This window comes from Lobosporangium transversale (assembly GCF_002105155.1).
Source record: "Lobosporangium transversale strain NRRL 3116 chromosome Unknown BCR41scaffold_26, whole genome shotgun sequence".
Taxonomy (NCBI): Eukaryota; Fungi; Mortierellomycota; class Mortierellomycetes; order Mortierellales; family Mortierellaceae; genus Lobosporangium; species Lobosporangium transversale.
The window spans coordinates 390,004-408,126 of NW_019029004.1; the positions used below are offsets into that span (position 1 = coordinate 390,004).

Below are 18,123 nucleotides of genomic sequence, written 5' to 3' on the forward strand. Positions count from 1 at the left end.
AGCGCGGCGACCCATCTGAAGCATAAAGCAATAAGAGAGTTTACATATACATGTTAAGTGGCGTGAGACATCGCCACTTCTATTATGAGAAATAGAAATTCATTTCACACACCCTCTTCTCTTCCCACTCTTTAGCATTCGTGTCCCTCTTCTTTCACCACCATGACTACCCCCAAAACAACTCCACGCATTATCCTCGGGTAACGATCTCTTTTCTCCTTCCGTCATTAGTATATGGGTAGCGATCTTGTCATCCATCATCTGACTCTTATACATCGTTAGGACACAGAGCTTTGCTCTACACACAACAGATCCAAAAACGGCGGACTTTCGAGTCCAAGGACCTGAGAATCTTAAGCCCTTCCTCGACTTACTCGAAACGTTTGGGGTTCTCGAATTAGACACCGCTCGTGTCTACTGTGGAGGCGATACTGAAGCAACAATCGGTTTAGTCGAGGGTGAGCCGCTGACTCGTTTTGAGATCTCAACGAAAGTATATCCTTTGCAGCCTGGCGATCATTCGCCAGAGGCATTAGTGCGGCACTTGTATCAGTCTTTGGAACAATTGAAAGTCGATAAAGTTAAGATATTTTATCTTCATGCGCCCGATTTTTATACCCCATTCGAAACGACACTTAAAGCCATTGATGACCTCTACAAAGATGGACTCTTTGACGAAGTATGCCATACATGCACATACGGTAAAAGCAATCATATAATGTTGCATTTCATTAATTTCTCTCTTTTTCCAAGTTTGGTTTATCAAATTTTGCAGCATGGCAGGTAGCACTCATTCACCAAATCTGTCATTACAAAGGCTATGTGAAGCCGACTGTATATCAAGGATGGGTTAGTGACTTCTACTTTTTTTGAACTGCTCCATTCTACTTTTATCTACACATCCTAACTTTTCAATATCTTCATTTATCTCGTACGTCTACAGTACAACCCATTAATGCGTCAAGTTGAACGAGAGCTGTTTCCTTGCCTGAGGGAACTTGGTATGAAATTTTACGCCTATAATCCGATTGTAAGTCTCGGCATCATTGCAAGTCAATGATATTATGGGTCTTTCCAGTACCGATGTGTACAATAGCTAATATATCTTTTTGTTCACAAAAAAGGCCGGCGGTTTTTTAACTGGGAAATATCATATCGATAGCATCGTCAGGGACGGCACACGTTTTGACACGAAAACTATCTTGGGATCATAGTATGACTTTTTATTTTTTATTTTTTATTTTTTTTTTGATAAAGGCCATCAGGATAATGAGATTCGTGTAACCATAATATGGACGGCTCCGCAGCGCATGAAGCATTTTCCTAATTAAGGAATCATTCTAACTTTCTAACCTCTGCAAATATAATAATCTTATACCTTCATGGTCATCCAAAAAAAAAAAAAAAAAAAAAAAAAAAAAGCTATCGAGAGCAGTATTGGAGTCCACTTTTTTTTGATGCTGTAGATGCACTAAGAAAGGTAACAGAGTCATATGGGACCCCCCTGCTGGAGGCGTCAATCCGCTGGATGAACCACCACTCTGGACTTGGACCTAATGATGGTCTGATTTTTGGTGCAAACGACTGCGTGGGAAACTTGAAAGAAAACCTCATCAGCTTACAGCAGGGTCCTTTGAACAAGGAGCTTGTCAAGGCCTTTGAGGAGCTCTGGGGAAAAGTCAAGGCAGCCAACCAAACATACTTTAGACGCGACATCCGATACCTGAAACCAGAAGACGACGATGTTGGAAGCGATGAAGAGACTGAGAAGTAAAATAAAGAGAGAGCCTGATAAACGGGTGCGTCAGCTCTTACAAAAGCATTTTGGTCTGGCCTTAAGAGTATGTCTCTCCAGATCCTTAAGACATTTCACAAATGCAAACATTAAGACAGCTTTGTTATGTTTGTTATGTCAATATATTACCTATCCAAGGTAAAAACTGGACCCACTTCCCTAATTTACTCCTTTTGCTTGTTGCGATTAAAGGAATACGCACAGGGAACAGTTACTGGGCCATAAAGTTACTCGCAAAGAGCGTTTAAGTGCTTCTCTTTTTTTTTTTTTTTTTTTTTTTTTTTTTTTTAAAAAAAAAGACCCTCAAGGACTCAAGGATGCTTTTACATAAACTTTTCGAGAACAAGGACCCAAGAGCCCCATATAATATGAATCTTTGCTACACTACAGCTCCTATTGATTAATCAGCACTGCTACACAACAAAGAGCAAAAAACGACAGAAATATTAGGCGTTTTTATTACCATTATCATAGTGGATATATTGGACACATCTATGCTACAATCACGTGATGCTATTAATAATATATAGCATTTCCTCGAAGGAAAACCAAAGCAAAGTTTGTATGGTGTAGTTGGTTATCACGTCTGTCTAACACACAGACGGTCCTCGGTTCGAGTCCGAGTACAAACATTTTGTATTTTTGGACTAGCTGGGTCATCAAGTCTTGCCAGTATTTGCACGGGGTCTTTATTTCATCCACAAGCGGCAGCGTGTATCCTACAGATTACATGATTCCAGCTTTTTATTTCGAAGCAAATAAGCGAAGGTGAGTCTAGAGTAGAGGGGAGTCTGGAGCTGCGATACTCATCGTGCTCTGTTGCATATTTCACAGTATGCAATATTACGATGGCCTAGCTAGAAAAAATTAGAGTAAAAAACACCAATGCGCTAAAAGATTAGCAGTAAAAATTAGTGGCAATAACGCGCCACACCTAGACGCGATAAATCTTTGATATGAAGTTTTTAGAACGATATGTAGTTACCCGATACAAGTCCCTCTACCAGAAAATGAATAAATACTCTATGGATGTGGTGTGTGGGCCCATATCTTATTCTCACTTACTTTTCTACTGCTTACTATCTATCTACAAAATATTTCTCACGCTCTATTCCGCTCTACAGTCACTCAAAAGAAAGTCTGGTTAAAGTGGGTTATTTATTATTTTTTTTATTTTGATTCTCTGACAAACAGCTCATTTATGACATACAAAAATACTTCACTGACCAAGATGGAAATTCACGCGTTTATTAATGAGGCCAATGTGGGTAATCACTGAAGTTTTTGGGCGGTACGTGCTGAGGGTAAACGGCAAGAAATAGGATTGAAGACAGTGCTTCTCTTCAAAATTTTATTTTTTTGACCAAACTTTCTTTCAGGTGATTGTACAATATGAAGCTAGTCCCTAGACGCAGTGAGCATCCACATGTGCTGCTGAGTATGCGACACTGCGTGCTAAAGACGATCCAAGGCAAGTTCTGGCTATTATTGGTGAAAAATCAACCCTGATTGAACATGATAACAAACTTGGAATGTAATCAGACAAAAATAAGGATCTTTATCAACGTAACAGAAAAGAGTATTTATGCCTCTTTTCTATCACTATAAGTCACGGCTATGCTATTAAAGTATTTTAGCTCTTTAGATATAGGGATATAGGTAATTGTGGCACGATCGGCTTTGAGTGCGAACTGTCACTAACTGTCAAAAGATAAGTAATCTCTCGGGTTACAAACGGCTGAGAGGATGGACATTCCACAAAATAAACTGAATGTATTTGGTGAATTTGGTAAACAAAATTTAGTACCAAGGGCGTTTGAGCTCTTAATAAAGAAGGACGGAGATAGGGACATAGAAGAAGAAAGAGAAAAGAAAGAGAGTAGTAACACGGCACGCTATGCATCGTAGCAATGAGTATGATCGTTTATATATCTACCGAAACAAACTACACATTAGAGGCCCCTAATTACTGAACTCATCGTTATGTGCTTAATAGCGTACGGAAACACTTGAGATGTATGCACGCGCTAAATGAAAGAAAGCATCAGGGAACCATCCACAGCCTATAAGAATACGACCAACAAAGTGCAAAGTAAAGTGGCATAGTATATTCCAATTATAGATAAATTGTTTGTAACTCTTTATTTAGTCCCAGAATCGCATAAAGAATATCAACATCTATTCTGGGCTACATACGACCTTGATAAGATATATATTCTGGTCAATATTTGATGCTTGGGTATCGAGCTTGTGTCGTGGAAGGCTTCCTGGTAGTGGTATCTAGACTGAAATAAAGACCCATACAAATAAAAAAAAAGCCCCCCGTGCAAATAATTTTTTTTTATTTGTACGGGAGCAGTGTAAATAAGGTGTGTACGCGGCCGTGCAAATATCTTTTCCCAACATTTATAGCCTCACAGAACCCGCGGGGAGCAAACTTGTACGAGTCAGTGATAATATTAATGTATTTCTCCAAAAAAAACGGTCTTTGTAATTGTACGTCGTACCGCTCTAGGTAATAATTGGAGGCAATACCAAAGGACCAGGTTGTAAAAAGGGAGAAGTGAAGTAAGTATAAATGTACATTGAGGAAAGTGTGACGGGATGATCTGGCTACTTCTAGGATTCATGCTTATGAATTGAGGATATGACATTTATACATTTAAAAACAACCAACTGCCAGGGGTGAAAAAAAGAAGGTAAGCACCATACACTCAAATAAACCAACGGAATAAGGGAGGACAAAGGAAATGATTATACACACGTGTAGGTCTGTGTACACTTGCTCCAACTTGGTGGGTACCCGAGCACTCCCATTCGTGGCTGATTCTCACCATAATATAATTTAAAACAGGATTTCCATGGGAAGTAAGCATTTTTGGATAACTTTTGTTCTTAGGTGGTGGATGGCTATCAGTAATATCTCACAACGGTTTGAGAGGGAGGAGTAGACGGGAGCATCAAACACGCGTCAAAAGGTACAATATTCAAAGAAATATATTTTAATACATAATGAAAGATGGGTGAGAGAGGGCGTGCACCTTCGGAGCAAGACTGCCTTAGATGCTCCCTGTTTCCTTGTCTCATTATCGCAGCCCTCAACCTTCCTCTTTTTCCTTTTTTTTTTTTTTTTTTTTTGGATGGTCATTGCATTCAGATGCTTCATTCAACCCGAGCTCTGTCTCTTACCTCACAGGTCCTCGTTAACCTTATTTCCGATCTACCTTTTTATGTTTTTGTGGGCTTTCCATCCATTTTTCTCGCTGCACCAGGAGTAGTCTTCGTTGTCTTCTTCTGGAAATCCCTATCCCACTTCATACTCATTGCACTTCCAGGATGTGCTCAACTTGACCCTCCTCCACACACTTCATATTCTTTTAAAGAAAAGAGCAATACTCTACTACATGTACAGACAGAACACACTCTTTGGTATTACTCTCTCAGTCTGCAATTAACCTTATTTATTTACAGTCTAAGAGTTCCATATATATTCGACCGTTCAATACAGAGATATTTCACCTCAACGCCTTCTCTTTCGCCTTTATCACGAACCGCCCCTATTCATCCTCCTTTCGACATCTTTCAAGTTGGAAGCAACACCAGTGTTTAACAAATCATCATCCTTTTTTTAGCATTGATTTTTGAATAATTAGGCGTCCCAGCTGAAGAGTGAAGCTCTCATGGCCACTGAAGATGAGCCCCGGTCATCACTCACCTTCCCTGGACTAGCATCCCTGCGAGAGGGCATAACAAGTAGGGCGCTAGAGTCAGAGATTAACTCCCTTCAGGAAACGACCGTGGACCGATCCAGGGCCACAGGGAACGATTTGGAGGCGCCTCAGGGAGATGACGATAACATCAGTGTCTCGCGAGGACCCAAACAAGAGCAGCAGCGCCGGCGGCGACCCTTGTCGCTGGCTTCAGCGGCTTTGCCGTTTATATTAACGATCCTGACGTTCTATATTTATTACATTTATGTTGTGCATGTGTGCAGTAAGTTGATCATGCTCCTGTGTGTTTTAAGGCTAATATCTGGCATTGGATTTTGCATCTCTCCTACTTTTCTACGAAACCTTCAAGTATTAATGTCTAGGTATTGTTTATAATCTATGAATGGACACCATGCTGCTATGTTGGATACTGAAAAATACTCGCCAGTTTACTATCTCTTGAATGCGAAGCAAGCTATCGTTCAAGCCAGTAAGTATTACGATATAGTTAACCACACCTTTTGGAGATGGAGGATTACGTGATAACTATAAGAATAGCAAATTCACCTCAGTAAAGGAAACAGGGGGCCCCCTGTTAGAGTTATGTCTTTCATCGATTGCAAAACCTCATTGATGTTGAAGTGCTTTCTTATTCAACTAAGAGGTCAAAATTTAATGAGACAGTTTAGTAAACAAATTTAATACATCATCTTCAGGAATAATAGGCGGGGCTGTGTCAACAGACAAACGTGAAATGCGCGCACTCGCGCACACGCATATGCGTAAAAAATATAAACAGTGCTGTATCAGAGTATCTCCTTGGATGACTAACGGTTTGTTTTCATTTCGCGCCCAAAGGTTGATCTCCAACCATTTTAACTCTATTCTGAGTGCCTCTTCAAATGAGCCACCAATGCCCTAGTTCTAATTTTCTTTTTTGCGCGCATGATATTTTTACTCCTGCAGCCCTGTATCTCATAGCTTTCAGCATTTTTGTCATGCTCTACTCTATCTCTTATGCTTTGAGCATTTATTGTGGTCCTGGATCACCATTGAAAGTAAGATAGTGGGTGAGAATTTGTTTTTTTGTTTTCCCTAATGTTGTTAGGAGTGGCATAGTAGCGTATTCAATATGTGTTAATACTGGCTAATTGACTCAAGTATTTCTACCAATCCCACCAATGCCCAATGCAGCCTCCAATACGCGCAACGCCACCGCCCATCCCGCCTACAACTACACCCTATCAACCACAACCGTCTTTTCCAGCCCCTTCACACTCTGAACGGGATGAACGTACCGCATCAGGATTATCAGTGCCAGCCCCGTCAATTACACAGCCTTCCACATTTAAAAGGTCAAGAGAGCCATTGAATTCAGCTGGCCCAAGTCCCCACTTACTACCTATCACAATGACATCAAAATACTCAACTGCTAGCGCCATCCCAGCGAGGAATACACACTCAGATTCAAGCATCCCAGTAATGCTTCGCGAGCGCCATGCCGACGCGAGCACAGATGTCGGTGATTTTATTCCGGAGCCTCTTTATGGTAGCAGTGATCGGAATGAGGGTAGGCCCATCGGGGGTATTGGTAGAGGCAATTGTACTAATGTTGATATCTCTGATGTGGTGACGCGGTCGTGCCAGCCAACGCAAAGGGACAATCTTATGTCCCCCATAGCAACGTTAAGCATTTGCAAGCAAGATGGCCGTCCTCGTTAGTGCGATATCTGTAAAATCGCCAAACCGGATCGGTGTCACCACTGTTCAGAATGCAATTGCTGTGTATTGCGGATGGACCATCATTGCCCCTGGGTGAATGGATGCATTGGGTTTGGCAACTACAAGTACTTCTACCTGTTCACCTTTTATGGCTCTATTTCGGCACTCTGGGCTACAGCAACTATGGCCACTTTACTACCAGAAGCGCTTGAGCGATGTAGTTCGAATGGCGGAAGTATGTGGAATATAATTGAGCGGCCTGAAAGCGAGCAGAGTGCCCCATGTAGACTTGATGCTCAGTGGGTTATAGGCATGGTGGCCACATTCCTGTTGGGAACGGTTAGTGCTCTATTTACAGCCACGCATACATACTATATCGTGACTAATCGAACAGCGGTCGAGATCCTCCAAGGCTTACGGAGTGTATTTGTTCGAGTTCAGTATTTAAAGCTGCCTCCACCCTTCGATCCATCAATGCAAAGCATGCGCCTCTCTTTCCCAATGAGGTCTACTGCGCTACCATCTTTTGCATCGGAGATGGAGTTTAGTGTGGTAAAGGTTGAGCAAGGGGAGCGCTTATGGGACTGTGGATCCTGGTATGCTAATTGGAATAGCATAATGGGAGCAGCATGGTGGCTATGGTTCGGTATGTATCTCCTCCTTTATTGTCCAGATGGTGCCATATGTTATGCAAGTTGAGTGTTATATAATCATATTTCCTAACTGCAATAGTTCCTTACCACAACGCTCTTGGAGATGGTATCCATGAGGCATACAGCGATAAGGTATACCAGCGGCTAGTGTGCGATGCACTTGCTCAAGCTAGGATGCAGGTAGCCACCTTTGACCTCCGGAGGGATGTTACCGATACTCAAAGATGGAGCAACGGTAGCGCTGCCCTTGCAGAGAGAGGAGGGGTCGCAATAGCCATCCAATCAATACCGTATATGGGATCAGAGGTGATGACCTCCGTTGATTACACAAGCAATATCGGTATCGAGCCAGATATCAGGAATACTGACCGCCAAACATCAAACGTAGATAAAATGTCAAGGGTCGTCTTGTCTTCAAGGATTGGCTACTCGGGTAGAATTGTAAATTACTCTAGTAATATGAGTCCGGTGCACTTATCATCTATCCACTTCGGAGCTGCAAAGGAGGAAAACTCAACACTAGGAGCCACAGGTGCCAGCCACATTTCCCAGGGCCATCAAGCCGAAACATTTTTAGAGACTCAGAGCCAATCAGATGCGAACCTACAGGATACTATTCAAGATCTCTGCACGAATGAAGGGGCCAGTTTTGAGCTATCACAGGAAAATGGCTACTCGACGCTCAAACAATACACCACAGGAGGCTCGATCCCACACCAGCACCCACCTATATTGGGTCCATCCCATCGTCGCCAGAGAGCTATAAGCGGTGGTGCCCGCAGTAGCAGCTATGCAGGCCCTATTCGAGAGTTCGGGATGGGCCTTGGAATAGACGGTATCCATACTGACAGTGGCACCGGTTTGAAACTCAGTAGCGGATTGTTAAGCTGGTCTGAGGAGCCAAGTCAAAGCAGGGATTATGCTACGCGGCCCCTACAGCAACAGCAACAGGGACAGCAATAGGAATACTATTAATTTTAGGTATTCCATTACTTATTTTATAACTTATACGATATATTAGATCAAGAAAAAAGTAACAATTTTACAATTGCTATTTTCCTATTTATAAGGATTACTTGACACAAATGTCAAGGCTCCTGTTCACAGATATATGTGTTTGACGAATACCTAGAAGCCACTTCCCTTGTTGGCAGGGCAGGGCAGTTGTCACAAAAAAATATTTTGGAATGCATGCGTCTTTTTATGTCGCAATTCTGTAGATGTAATTATTCGTATTCAATTTTACATTTTACTACATGCAGTCATATAAGGAAAATGAATAATTCGAATAAATATCCGTCTATTGTGTTTTATGTCAGTACCAGTAACACGCAGGGAACAGAGATGGTTTTTAAACAACAAACACTGTACCCAGTTGGCACATATTTTTATCGCCTGTTCTTTGCCCGATATGGAAGCCATGCTATGGGAAATAGTACAAGAGCAGGTTCTCTTGGTGCTCTTCTCATTGGCTGAATTGGGTTTTATGGCAAGGTTAAAGTTACTCATTTTTTTTATTTCTCACGTTCTATCTTTCCATTTCCCCTTCTCTTTTTTCTTTCTTCACAGTCGCCCTTCTTCCTTCTTTTCACCTCTCCGCTCTCCAGTAATCATCCACTGATACAAACCTCAGCACAAATACACTTTCTATCATGGCTGATTACACAAGCCTTCCTCAGCACGATCAGGAAGAGGTGGGACATGCGTATGAGCAGCCACAAAAGGGCGCCTTCCTCCGCAAAAAGAGCACGCTCCTTTTGGCTACTGCCGCCATCGCGCTTCTCGCGACTTCGGCTTATTTCCTGGGCGCTTCAAATGAACTCTCTTCTAAGAAAGTCCACTTTGAGGACACAGGCATTTCCTCCAGCCATTTTGCAGAAGGTCTAGCCAAATGCAAGGCTATTCGCGACAAGAGCAAACACAAATACCCTGCTCCTGAGTCTCGCTCATCCAATCCACGCTTCGTCAATGGTACCGCCCCTACATTATTCAGAAATGCCTATATCTTTGACGGTGTCTCAGAAGCTTTCAAAGGTGATTTGCTCATTGACCGCGGCATCATCGTCCAGGTGGGCGGTGAGATTAAGGCGCCTACAGATGCTAATGTTGTAGACCTCAAAGGCCATATTCTGACGCCAGGTATCGTTGACATGCACAGGTAAAGGAACAGAATGGATATAAAAGATATATCAGGAAACAATCCATTAGAGTACAGAGGATCATTACCATTCCAATCAACCAAACTTACCCTATACATATTGCAGGGAAATACTGAGTGCTGAATAGGAAGGGGCTCTTTGACGTGTGATAATTCCTCTCTAGGGTACTATTTTTAATTTATCATTAACTTTTGAATGACTCTGAATTTTTAGTCATTTTGGTGTCGGCTCATGGCCTGAGCTGGATGGAACTGAAGATAGCAACGAAATGACTCAACCTCTCACACCTTTTATCCGCTCGATCGACGGATTTAATCCCAGCGACCTTGCGCGTGAATGGATTCTTTCTGGAGGAGTAACCACCTCACTCATTCTTCCTGGGTCTGGTAATATTATGGGAGGAGAGGCTTATGCAGTCAAATTGCGCAAGGTTGATACACTCAGCACTGATGACATGTTAGTTGAGGCTGGTGTTGATAACAAGTGGCGTTACATGAAGATGGCCTGTGGAGAAAACCCGAAGAGATTTTATGGAGGCTATCTCGGACGTATGCCCTCTACTCGCCTCGGTGAAGGATGGCTCCTCCGCAACCAGTTCGCTAAGGCTACAGAGCTTAAGCGCGCTCAAGACGACTGGTGCGATGCAGCTGAAGCTTTACCTCGCTTTGGTCGCCACCGCCTTCAAACTCCTTTCCCGGAGGACCTCCAATACGAGAGTCTGGTGGGGATTCTTCGTGACGATGTCAAGCTCAACATCCACTGCTATGAGACCCATGATTTGGAGGCCATGGTTCGCCACTCGAACGAGTACAAGTTCAAGATCTCAGCCTTCCATCACGGTCTCGATGCTTACCGGGTCCCTGAAATCCTGAAGCGCGCCTATAAGAATGTCCCTACTGTGGCTACGTTCGCTGGAAAGTTTGGATACAAGAAAGAGGCATTACAGAGTTCTGTCAATGCTCCAAAGACCCTCGCCGATGCTGGCATTCCTGTTGCAATGAAGAGTGATCACCCTGTCTTGAATTCACAGCATCTTGTTTACGAGGCCGCTCAAGCCCATCATTACGGCCTCTCTGAGCTCTTGGCAATTGCATCTGTTACGTCTGTTCCTGCCAAGGCCTTGGGGCTCGATCACCGTATCGGTAAGATTGCAGTTGGGTATGATGCAGATTTGGCTATCTGGGAGAAACATCCTTTAGCCCTTGGGGCCCATCCTCTTCAGGTCTATATTGATGGAGTTGCTCAAATCAAAGGTGTAGACCCATCAAAATGGAGCATTCAAGACGAGCCCCAAAAATTTGAAAAGTTGCCCGAGTTGGTTGTGCCCAAGGAAAGCAAGGATGTATGTTCAGAGAGGGCTGAGACTGGAGTGTTTAAGGGTATCAAGAAGCTTTTCTTAAACAATTCGGAACAATTCAGTGATGAAGGCGATTTAGTGGTAGTCATTGACCGCGGTGAGGTCATCTGTACGGGTCACTGCCAAACTGAAATCGTTGCCATGGACAAGAAGAACGCGCCGGTGTATGATTTAGGGGGTGAAGGGGTTGTGTTGCCCTCGTTGCTCTCTGTTGGCGCCCCTAACCTCGGATTAATTGAGATTGCTGCCGAAGATAGCACTGGCGATGGTCACCATAACTTGAACCCTGAGGTCATCAATGCTGCTGATGGCCTCAAGTTTGGAGGACTTCATATGGATGAGGCCTACAAGGCAGGTATCCTCACTGCTGTCACTGCTCCCGAGTCGGAGCATGTCATTCAGGGTGTTAGTGTTGCCTTCCTTACCGGTGCTGAACATGGTAAACAACTAGAAGAGAAATTACCCAAATAAGCTGACTGGTGATTCTGCAGCATAATTACTGCCCTACTAAACCTATATCATCACCACTGCCTTATTCTGTAGCCCTGTCACCCAAGAATGCTATTGTCAAGGAGAAGGTAGCGCTTCACGTGAAAATTGGTCACCAATCCAAGTCAACTTTGTTCCCCACTATCTCCTCTCAAATTGCTTTTCTCCGCACATCCTTGGAGAAAAGCCTCACAGATGTCTTGCTTCCTACCAACGAGTTCTCGCTTGCCGCTCATGGGAAGATCCCTCTGGTGGTCGAGGTTGACAACCGGGATGAGATCATTCGCCTGATCCAACTCAAGAAGGATTTGGAGCGTAGCGGCGCCAGGATCAAGGTCTCATTGTTGAGCGCTGTTGAAGCATGGACTGTCGCTGAGCATTTAGCCGAAGCTGACATCAGCGTCATCTTGCGCCCGTACCTTTGCACTCCAGCACAATGGACTGCTCAGCGGTGCTTACCTGGTGCACCCCTCTCCAATGAGACAGGCCTCTCTATCCTTTATAAAGCCGGTGTCAAGGTTGGTTTAGCTGCCCACGAGCCCGAGGATGTTCGTCAGCTATCCTGGATTGCTGGCTGGGCCCGTTCAGACTTAGGCCTTAAAGAAAAGGATGCTGTCGGTCTCGTCAGCTGGAATTTGGCTGAGATCGTTGGCCTTCCCACCAACTCCTCTGGTTTAGTGTTATACAATGGCAATCCCTTCGAGTTTGGCGCAAAGATTTCTGCTATCATAGGTGGTGGAAAAAGTGGTATTCAATGCAACCCACGAGCGTTTTAGGAAAGGACTTGAAAACAAATGTCAGGTGTCCTGTAAATGTATGAATAATATGATACAATAGAATGAGATGATACTTGAGCATTTTCAGACATTGTTCAGCTGTGTGTTTTTTGAATCTTGAAAATTGTTAGTTTATAGGCTATCGCTCCAAAACAAAGACTAGTATACATTCAGTATATTCCTAATCAGATAACGAAGCATCGATAAAATGTAAGCAAATGTTTATAGAACTAGCACTTATTCTAAGGCGACTATTGCATAGATTATTGTCTAGAATGCCGGACCAAAAATTGTGGGATCTAAGGATAGAGGCTTATGCTTGATGATCGTATATATAGCGGGCTATAGGAGTTACATTGCTTTTTGAGATAGCGCGAAGGATTATATTATAGGAAAAAGATATTTGCACGGCCGCGTACACACCTTATTTACACTGCTCCCGTACAAATAAAAAAAAATTATTTGCACGGGGGGCTTTTTTTTTATTTGTATGGGTCTTTATTTCAGTCTAGATACCACTACCAGGAAGCCTTCCACGACACAAGCTCGATACCCAAGCATCAAATATTGACCAGAATATATATCTTATCAAGGTCGTATGTAGCCCAGAATAGATGTTGATATTCTTTATGCGATTCTGGGACTAAATAAAGAGTTACAAACAATTTATCTATAATTGGAATATACTATGCCACTTTACTTTGCACTTTGTTGGTCGTATTCTTATAGGCTGTGGATGGTTCCCTGATGCTTTCTTTCATTTAGCGCGTGCATACATCTCAAGTGTTTCCGTACGCTATTAAGCACATAACGATGAGTTCAGTAATTAGGGGCCTCTAATGTGTAGTTTGTTTCGGTAGATATATAAACGATCATACTCATTGCTACGATGCATAGCGTGCCGTGTTACTACTCTCTTTCTTTTCTCTTTCTTCTTCTATGTCCCTATCTCCGTCCTTCTTTATTAAGAGCTCAAACGCCCTTGGTACTAAATTTTGTTTACCAAATTCACCAAATACATTCAGTTTATTTTGTGGAATGTCCATCCTCTCAGCCGTTTGTAACCCGAGAGATTACTTATCTTTTGACAGTTAGTGACAGTTCGCACTCAAAGCCGATCGTGCCACAATTACCTATATCCCTATATCTAAAGAGCTAAAATACTTTAATAGCATAGCCGTGACTTATAGTGATAGAAAAGAGGCATAAATACTCTTTTCTGTTACGTTGATAAAGATCCTTATTTTTGTCTGATTACATTCCAAGTTTGTTATCATGTTCAATCAGGGTTGATTTTTCACCAATAATAGCCAGAACTTGCCTTGGATCGTCTTTAGCACGCAGTGTCGCATACTCAGCAGCACATGTGGATGCTCACTGCGTCTAGGGACTAGCTTCATATTGTACAATCACCTGAAAGAAAGTTTGGTCAAAAAAATAAAATTTTGAAGAGAAGCACTGTCTTCAATCCTATTTCTTGCCGTTTACCCTCAGCACGTACCGCCCAAAAACTTCAGTGATTACCCACATTGGCCTCATTAATAAACGCGTGAATTTCCATCTTGGTCAGTGAAGTATTTTTGTATGTCATAAATGAGCTGTTTGTCAGAGAATCAAAATAAAAAAAATAATAAATAACCCACTTTAACCAGACTTTCTTTTGAGTGACTGTAGAGCGGAATAGAGCGTGAGAAATATTTTGTAGATAGATAGTAAGCAGTAGAAAAGTAAGTGAGAATAAGATATGGGCCCACACACCACATCCATAGAGTATTTATTCATTTTCTGGTAGAGGGACTTGTATCGGGTAACTACATATCGTTCTAAAAACTTCATATCAAAGATTTATCGCGTCTAGGTGTGGCGCGTTATTGCCACTAATTTTTACTGCTAATCTTTTAGCGCATTGGTGTTTTTTACTCTAATTTTTTCTAGCTAGGCCATCGTAATATTGCATACTGTGAAATATGCAACAGAGCACGATGAGTATCGCAGCTCCAGACTCCCCTCTACTCTAGACTCACCTTCGCTTATTTGCTTCGAAATAAAAAGCTGGAATCATGTAATCTGTAGGATACACGCTGCCGCTTGTGGATGAAATAAAGACCCCGTGCAAATACTGGCAAGACTTGATGACCCAGCTAGTCCAAAAATACAAAATGTTTGTACTCGGACTCGAACCGAGGACCGTCTGTGTGTTAGACAGACGTGATAACCAACTACACCATACAAACTTTGCTTTGGTTTTCCTTCGAGGAAATGCTATATATTATTAATAGCATCACGTGATTGTAGCATAGATGTGTCCAATATATCCACTATGATAATGGTAATAAAAACGCCTAATATTTCTGTCGTTTTTTGCTCTTTGTTGTGTAGCAGTGCTGATTAATCAATAGGAGCTGTAGTGTAGCAAAGATTCATATTATATGGGGCTCTTGGGTCCTTGTTCTCGAAAAGTTTATGTAAAAGCATCCTTGAGTCCTTGAGGGTCTTTTTTTTTAAAAAAAAAAAAAAAAAAAAAAAAAAAAAAAAGAGAAGCACTTAAACGCTCTTTGCGAGTAACTTTATGGCCCAGTAACTGTTCCCTGTGCGTATTCCTTTAATCGCAACAAGCAAAAGGAGTAAATTAGGGAAGTGGGTCCAGTTTTTACCTTGGATAGGTAATATATTGACATAACAAACATAACAAAGCTGTCTTAATGTTTGCATTTGTGAAATGTCTTAAGGATCTGGAGAGACATACTCTTAAGGCCAGACCAAAATGCTTTTGTAAGAGCTGACGCACCCGTTTATCAGGCTCTCTCTTTATTTTACTTCTCAGTCTCTTCATCGCTTCCAACATCGTCGTCTTCTGGTTTCAGGTATCGGATGTCGCGTCTAAAGTATGTTTGGTTGGCTGCCTTGACTTTTCCCCAGAGCTCCTCAAAGGCCTTGACAAGCTCCTTGTTCAAAGGACCCTGCTGTAAGCTGATGAGGTTTTCTTTCAAGTTTCCCACGCAGTCGTTTGCACCAAAAATCAGACCATCATTAGGTCCAAGTCCAGAGTGGTGGTTCATCCAGCGGATTGACGCCTCCAGCAGGGGGGTCCCATATGACTCTGTTACCTTTCTTAGTGCATCTACAGCATCAAAAAAAAGTGGACTCCAATACTGCTCTCGTTAGTGTATTTTCTCTACTGGAATGGGGTGAGGGGAAAGCGCTTAAGGCACTGGAGCTTGACATAGAATATACGTCCTTATAACAGTTGTTTTTATTGTTATTGAAGCCAAAGATAGAGGAGGGATGAATCAATTAGCTGCAAGAAAAGAAAAGTAGGGTTAGGACATAGGCCTTGGCCTTGTCATGCTTGATCATATCTGTTAACTACGTTCAAAGTTTAATGATGCATGTGGTTTACGGCATTCGTAGCATGATATATATTGATGTGAGATTAATTAGATCTTAATAAAACTGAAAAGTAGCGCCCGTTTAATGAGAAAGTATAACCTTTATCAGGTCGGATCTAATCAAGTGGACAAGTCCGAGCTCTTTTATCCTTCTATTCTGAGTACTTCAATGCTCACTTCTTAAGAGACTATTGCAGAATATATTTATTTCCTCATTTAATCAGAAAACTCATGCCATATAATTTTTTTTCTCTTCGTCATAGTACCCGACGATCTAATATTCTCAATGACTACTTTTAACAATATTTTACCCACTGATGGAGTTTGTATGTGTTACCACTACCGTTATCTCACATTCGCATCAACGTTCCAAGGATATTGTAATCTGTACATTGTATTAGTGTTCGTGATGGCACAGCTCAGATAAAGCGCTTGTTTGCTGCAGTGGGACAGCTGATGAAATTGTATTTTCTTTTTTTAGCGTACTAGTACAATATGCAGAATTCTGATAGTAGGTGAGGTAAATGTAAACTCGTATGTTTGCATACTCCTGATTAGTATAGAACACCAGCCATCCAGTCCTTGATCCTTTCAATGTCTTTGTTTTCAGCAGAGCACTCTAAAAACTCAACCTCATTCTCGAGATCCTGGAATGTGAAATCCTTTCCTTCAAATCCCAAAAAGACGTTCTCATTGCCGTCAGTGTCCTGGGTATCTAAAGCAGCGGCTCGTGTCTGACGCAGCTTATTACTATATAAAGTGAATGGAGTTTGTTATTAGACTCGCAGAGAAGTGATTGTTAAAAGGTGAGAGTTGCTCATGTTGTCTGAAGAACCAAGGATGTGAATGAAAACGTACATTTCTGTCTCTAACAAAGTCTGGATACGTTCTTTCTTGAAAGACGTCAAGAGATCAGACTTGTTGCATGCAATCAATACTGGAATTCGCTCGTTTTGGGTAAATTTATCCGCGAGAACGTCGTAAAGGTATCTGTAAATGTTTTTTTTTTTTTTTTTTTTTTTTTTTTAATAAAAGGCGTCAGGACAAGTCGCGATATAGTGATTCATGGAAAGAAAATCCAATTAAGACCCTTTACTCTGCTAGGAGGCGCGTTTGACGTGAGGCCGTTGAGCTGTCAACAACAAAGACTACTGCGCGAGCAATCGGCATAAACTCTGAGAATTTGAAACGAAGACGCTCATGTCCGGGAATATCCACTATGTGAGCTGGGGTCTAAGGTTATGATATAGACAGTGAAAAGATAAGTCTTTAACTGCGCCTTTTGGATTCATCTTTGACAGTGGCAGTATAATAAATGCAATAGACAGATAGGATACCTTTCCATCGATCAAAACAGCGTCGGCCTCATTTTCCTTAATAGAAGTAACAGTCTCTACAGACTTGCCATGATTGATCTATTAACCAGAATAGGAGAGTCTGGTTAACAATCAGATGACCCTTAAAGCAATATCTCTTATTAAGGCCTTTGCAATCCATACAATCATGTAATCCTAGTCCTTCTTATGGTTTGGAACTGGTTCCTACCAAATAGTGAATAGCAGTCTTCCCAGCAAAAGGTAATCCTGTGAGTAGGATGGTGTTTTTAGAGTTTCTTTTAGAAACAAGCAAGAAGCTTGCTGTGATAGTAAAAGAGATAATGCCAATAGCAACTTTTCTGTAAATAGGTATTCGTCGGAAGATTGGCATTGCGGTGAAAATACAGGCGTTTTTGAATTCCTAGCTATAGGCCAGAGAGCTTCTCCTTTACCTGCGATTCCAACAAGCGCTACTAAAGTCAAAAGAGCGAGTAAAGTAAGATATTCATTATTGGCGATGATGAGTTGATGAGGAATGAGTCCTCTGAATGATGATGACATGACACAAAACCGCGTATCAACTTTGTTTTTTGTTTTGGAATGAATATTCCTATGAGGTGAAATCCGGAACAAGTTGAATCCTGACAAGTCGTATAAAGGAAAGAAAGAAGACAAGGAGGGTTTCAAACATATTTTTTAAATTTGCACTGGCCAATGAGGCATCAACAGTCGTAGCCCAAATATATGTAAATGTCAC

The 18,123-nt window shown here is 41.9% G+C and overlaps 6 protein-coding genes and 2 non-coding genes across 8 annotated transcripts; 6 read left to right on the forward strand and 2 right to left on the reverse strand.

Moving 5' to 3' along the window:
- Positions 1-121: 121 nt before the first annotated feature.
- Positions 122-1,925, forward strand: BCR41DRAFT_356552 (NADP-dependent oxidoreductase domain-containing protein). Its single transcript, XM_022024670.1, has 6 exons — positions 122-200; positions 283-679; positions 754-849; positions 944-1,030; positions 1,125-1,213; positions 1,423-1,925. The coding sequence occupies exons 1-6, from the start codon at positions 163-165 to the stop codon at positions 1,772-1,774; spliced, it is 1,059 nt and encodes a 352-aa protein (XP_021880007.1). The 5' UTR covers positions 122-162; the 3' UTR covers positions 1,775-1,925.
- A 428-nt stretch (positions 1,926-2,353) lies between these two features.
- Positions 2,354-2,427, forward strand: BCR41DRAFT_t94. The gene has a single exon. It is a non-coding gene; the product is annotated as a tRNA-Val (tRNA).
- Positions 2,428-5,403: 2,976 nt separating this feature from the next.
- BCR41DRAFT_423329 (hypothetical protein) lies at positions 5,404-7,626 on the forward strand. Its single transcript, XM_022030285.1, has 3 exons — positions 5,404-5,788; positions 6,472-6,563; positions 6,667-7,626. The coding sequence occupies exons 1-3, from the start codon at positions 5,476-5,478 to the stop codon at positions 7,225-7,227; spliced, it is 966 nt and encodes a 321-aa protein (XP_021880008.1). The 5' UTR covers positions 5,404-5,475; the 3' UTR covers positions 7,228-7,626.
- BCR41DRAFT_291420 (DHHC palmitoyltransferase-domain-containing protein) lies at positions 7,228-7,410 on the forward strand (the record flags this gene model as incomplete). Its single annotated transcript, XM_022020354.1, has 1 exon — positions 7,228-7,410. A coding segment is annotated over one exon (183 nt), but the record flags the coding sequence as incomplete, so codon positions are not given.
- A 131-nt stretch (positions 7,627-7,757) lies between the features above and the next one.
- Positions 7,758-8,831, forward strand: BCR41DRAFT_356555 (hypothetical protein; the record flags this gene model as incomplete). The annotated part of the gene is made up of 2 exons (XM_022024671.1): positions 7,758-7,873; positions 7,984-8,831. Coding segments are annotated over exons 1-2 (791 nt in total), but the record flags the coding sequence as incomplete, so codon positions are not given.
- Positions 8,832-9,414: 583 nt separating this feature from the next.
- BCR41DRAFT_324478 (hypothetical protein) lies at positions 9,415-12,896 on the forward strand. Its single transcript, XM_022021549.1, has 3 exons — positions 9,415-10,038; positions 10,253-11,835; positions 11,940-12,896. Exons 1-3 carry the CDS (start codon positions 9,533-9,535, stop codon positions 12,659-12,661), a joined length of 2,811 nt encoding a protein of 936 aa, XP_021880011.1. The 5' UTR covers positions 9,415-9,532; the 3' UTR covers positions 12,662-12,896.
- A 1,925-nt stretch (positions 12,897-14,821) lies between these two features.
- On the reverse strand, positions 14,822-14,895 carry BCR41DRAFT_t96. The gene has a single exon. It is a non-coding gene; the product is annotated as a tRNA-Val (tRNA).
- Positions 14,896-16,530: 1,635 nt separating this feature from the next.
- Positions 16,531-18,035, reverse strand: BCR41DRAFT_356559 (hypothetical protein). Its single transcript, XM_022024672.1, has 6 exons — positions 17,819-18,035; positions 17,596-17,687; positions 17,388-17,465; positions 17,147-17,283; positions 16,909-17,040; positions 16,531-16,800 (listed from the first exon to the last, which is right to left on the reverse strand). The coding sequence occupies exons 1-6, from the start codon at positions 17,925-17,927 to the stop codon at positions 16,605-16,607; spliced, it is 744 nt and encodes a 247-aa protein (XP_021880012.1). The 5' UTR covers positions 17,928-18,035; the 3' UTR covers positions 16,531-16,604.
- Positions 18,036-18,123: the final 88 nt, after the last annotated feature.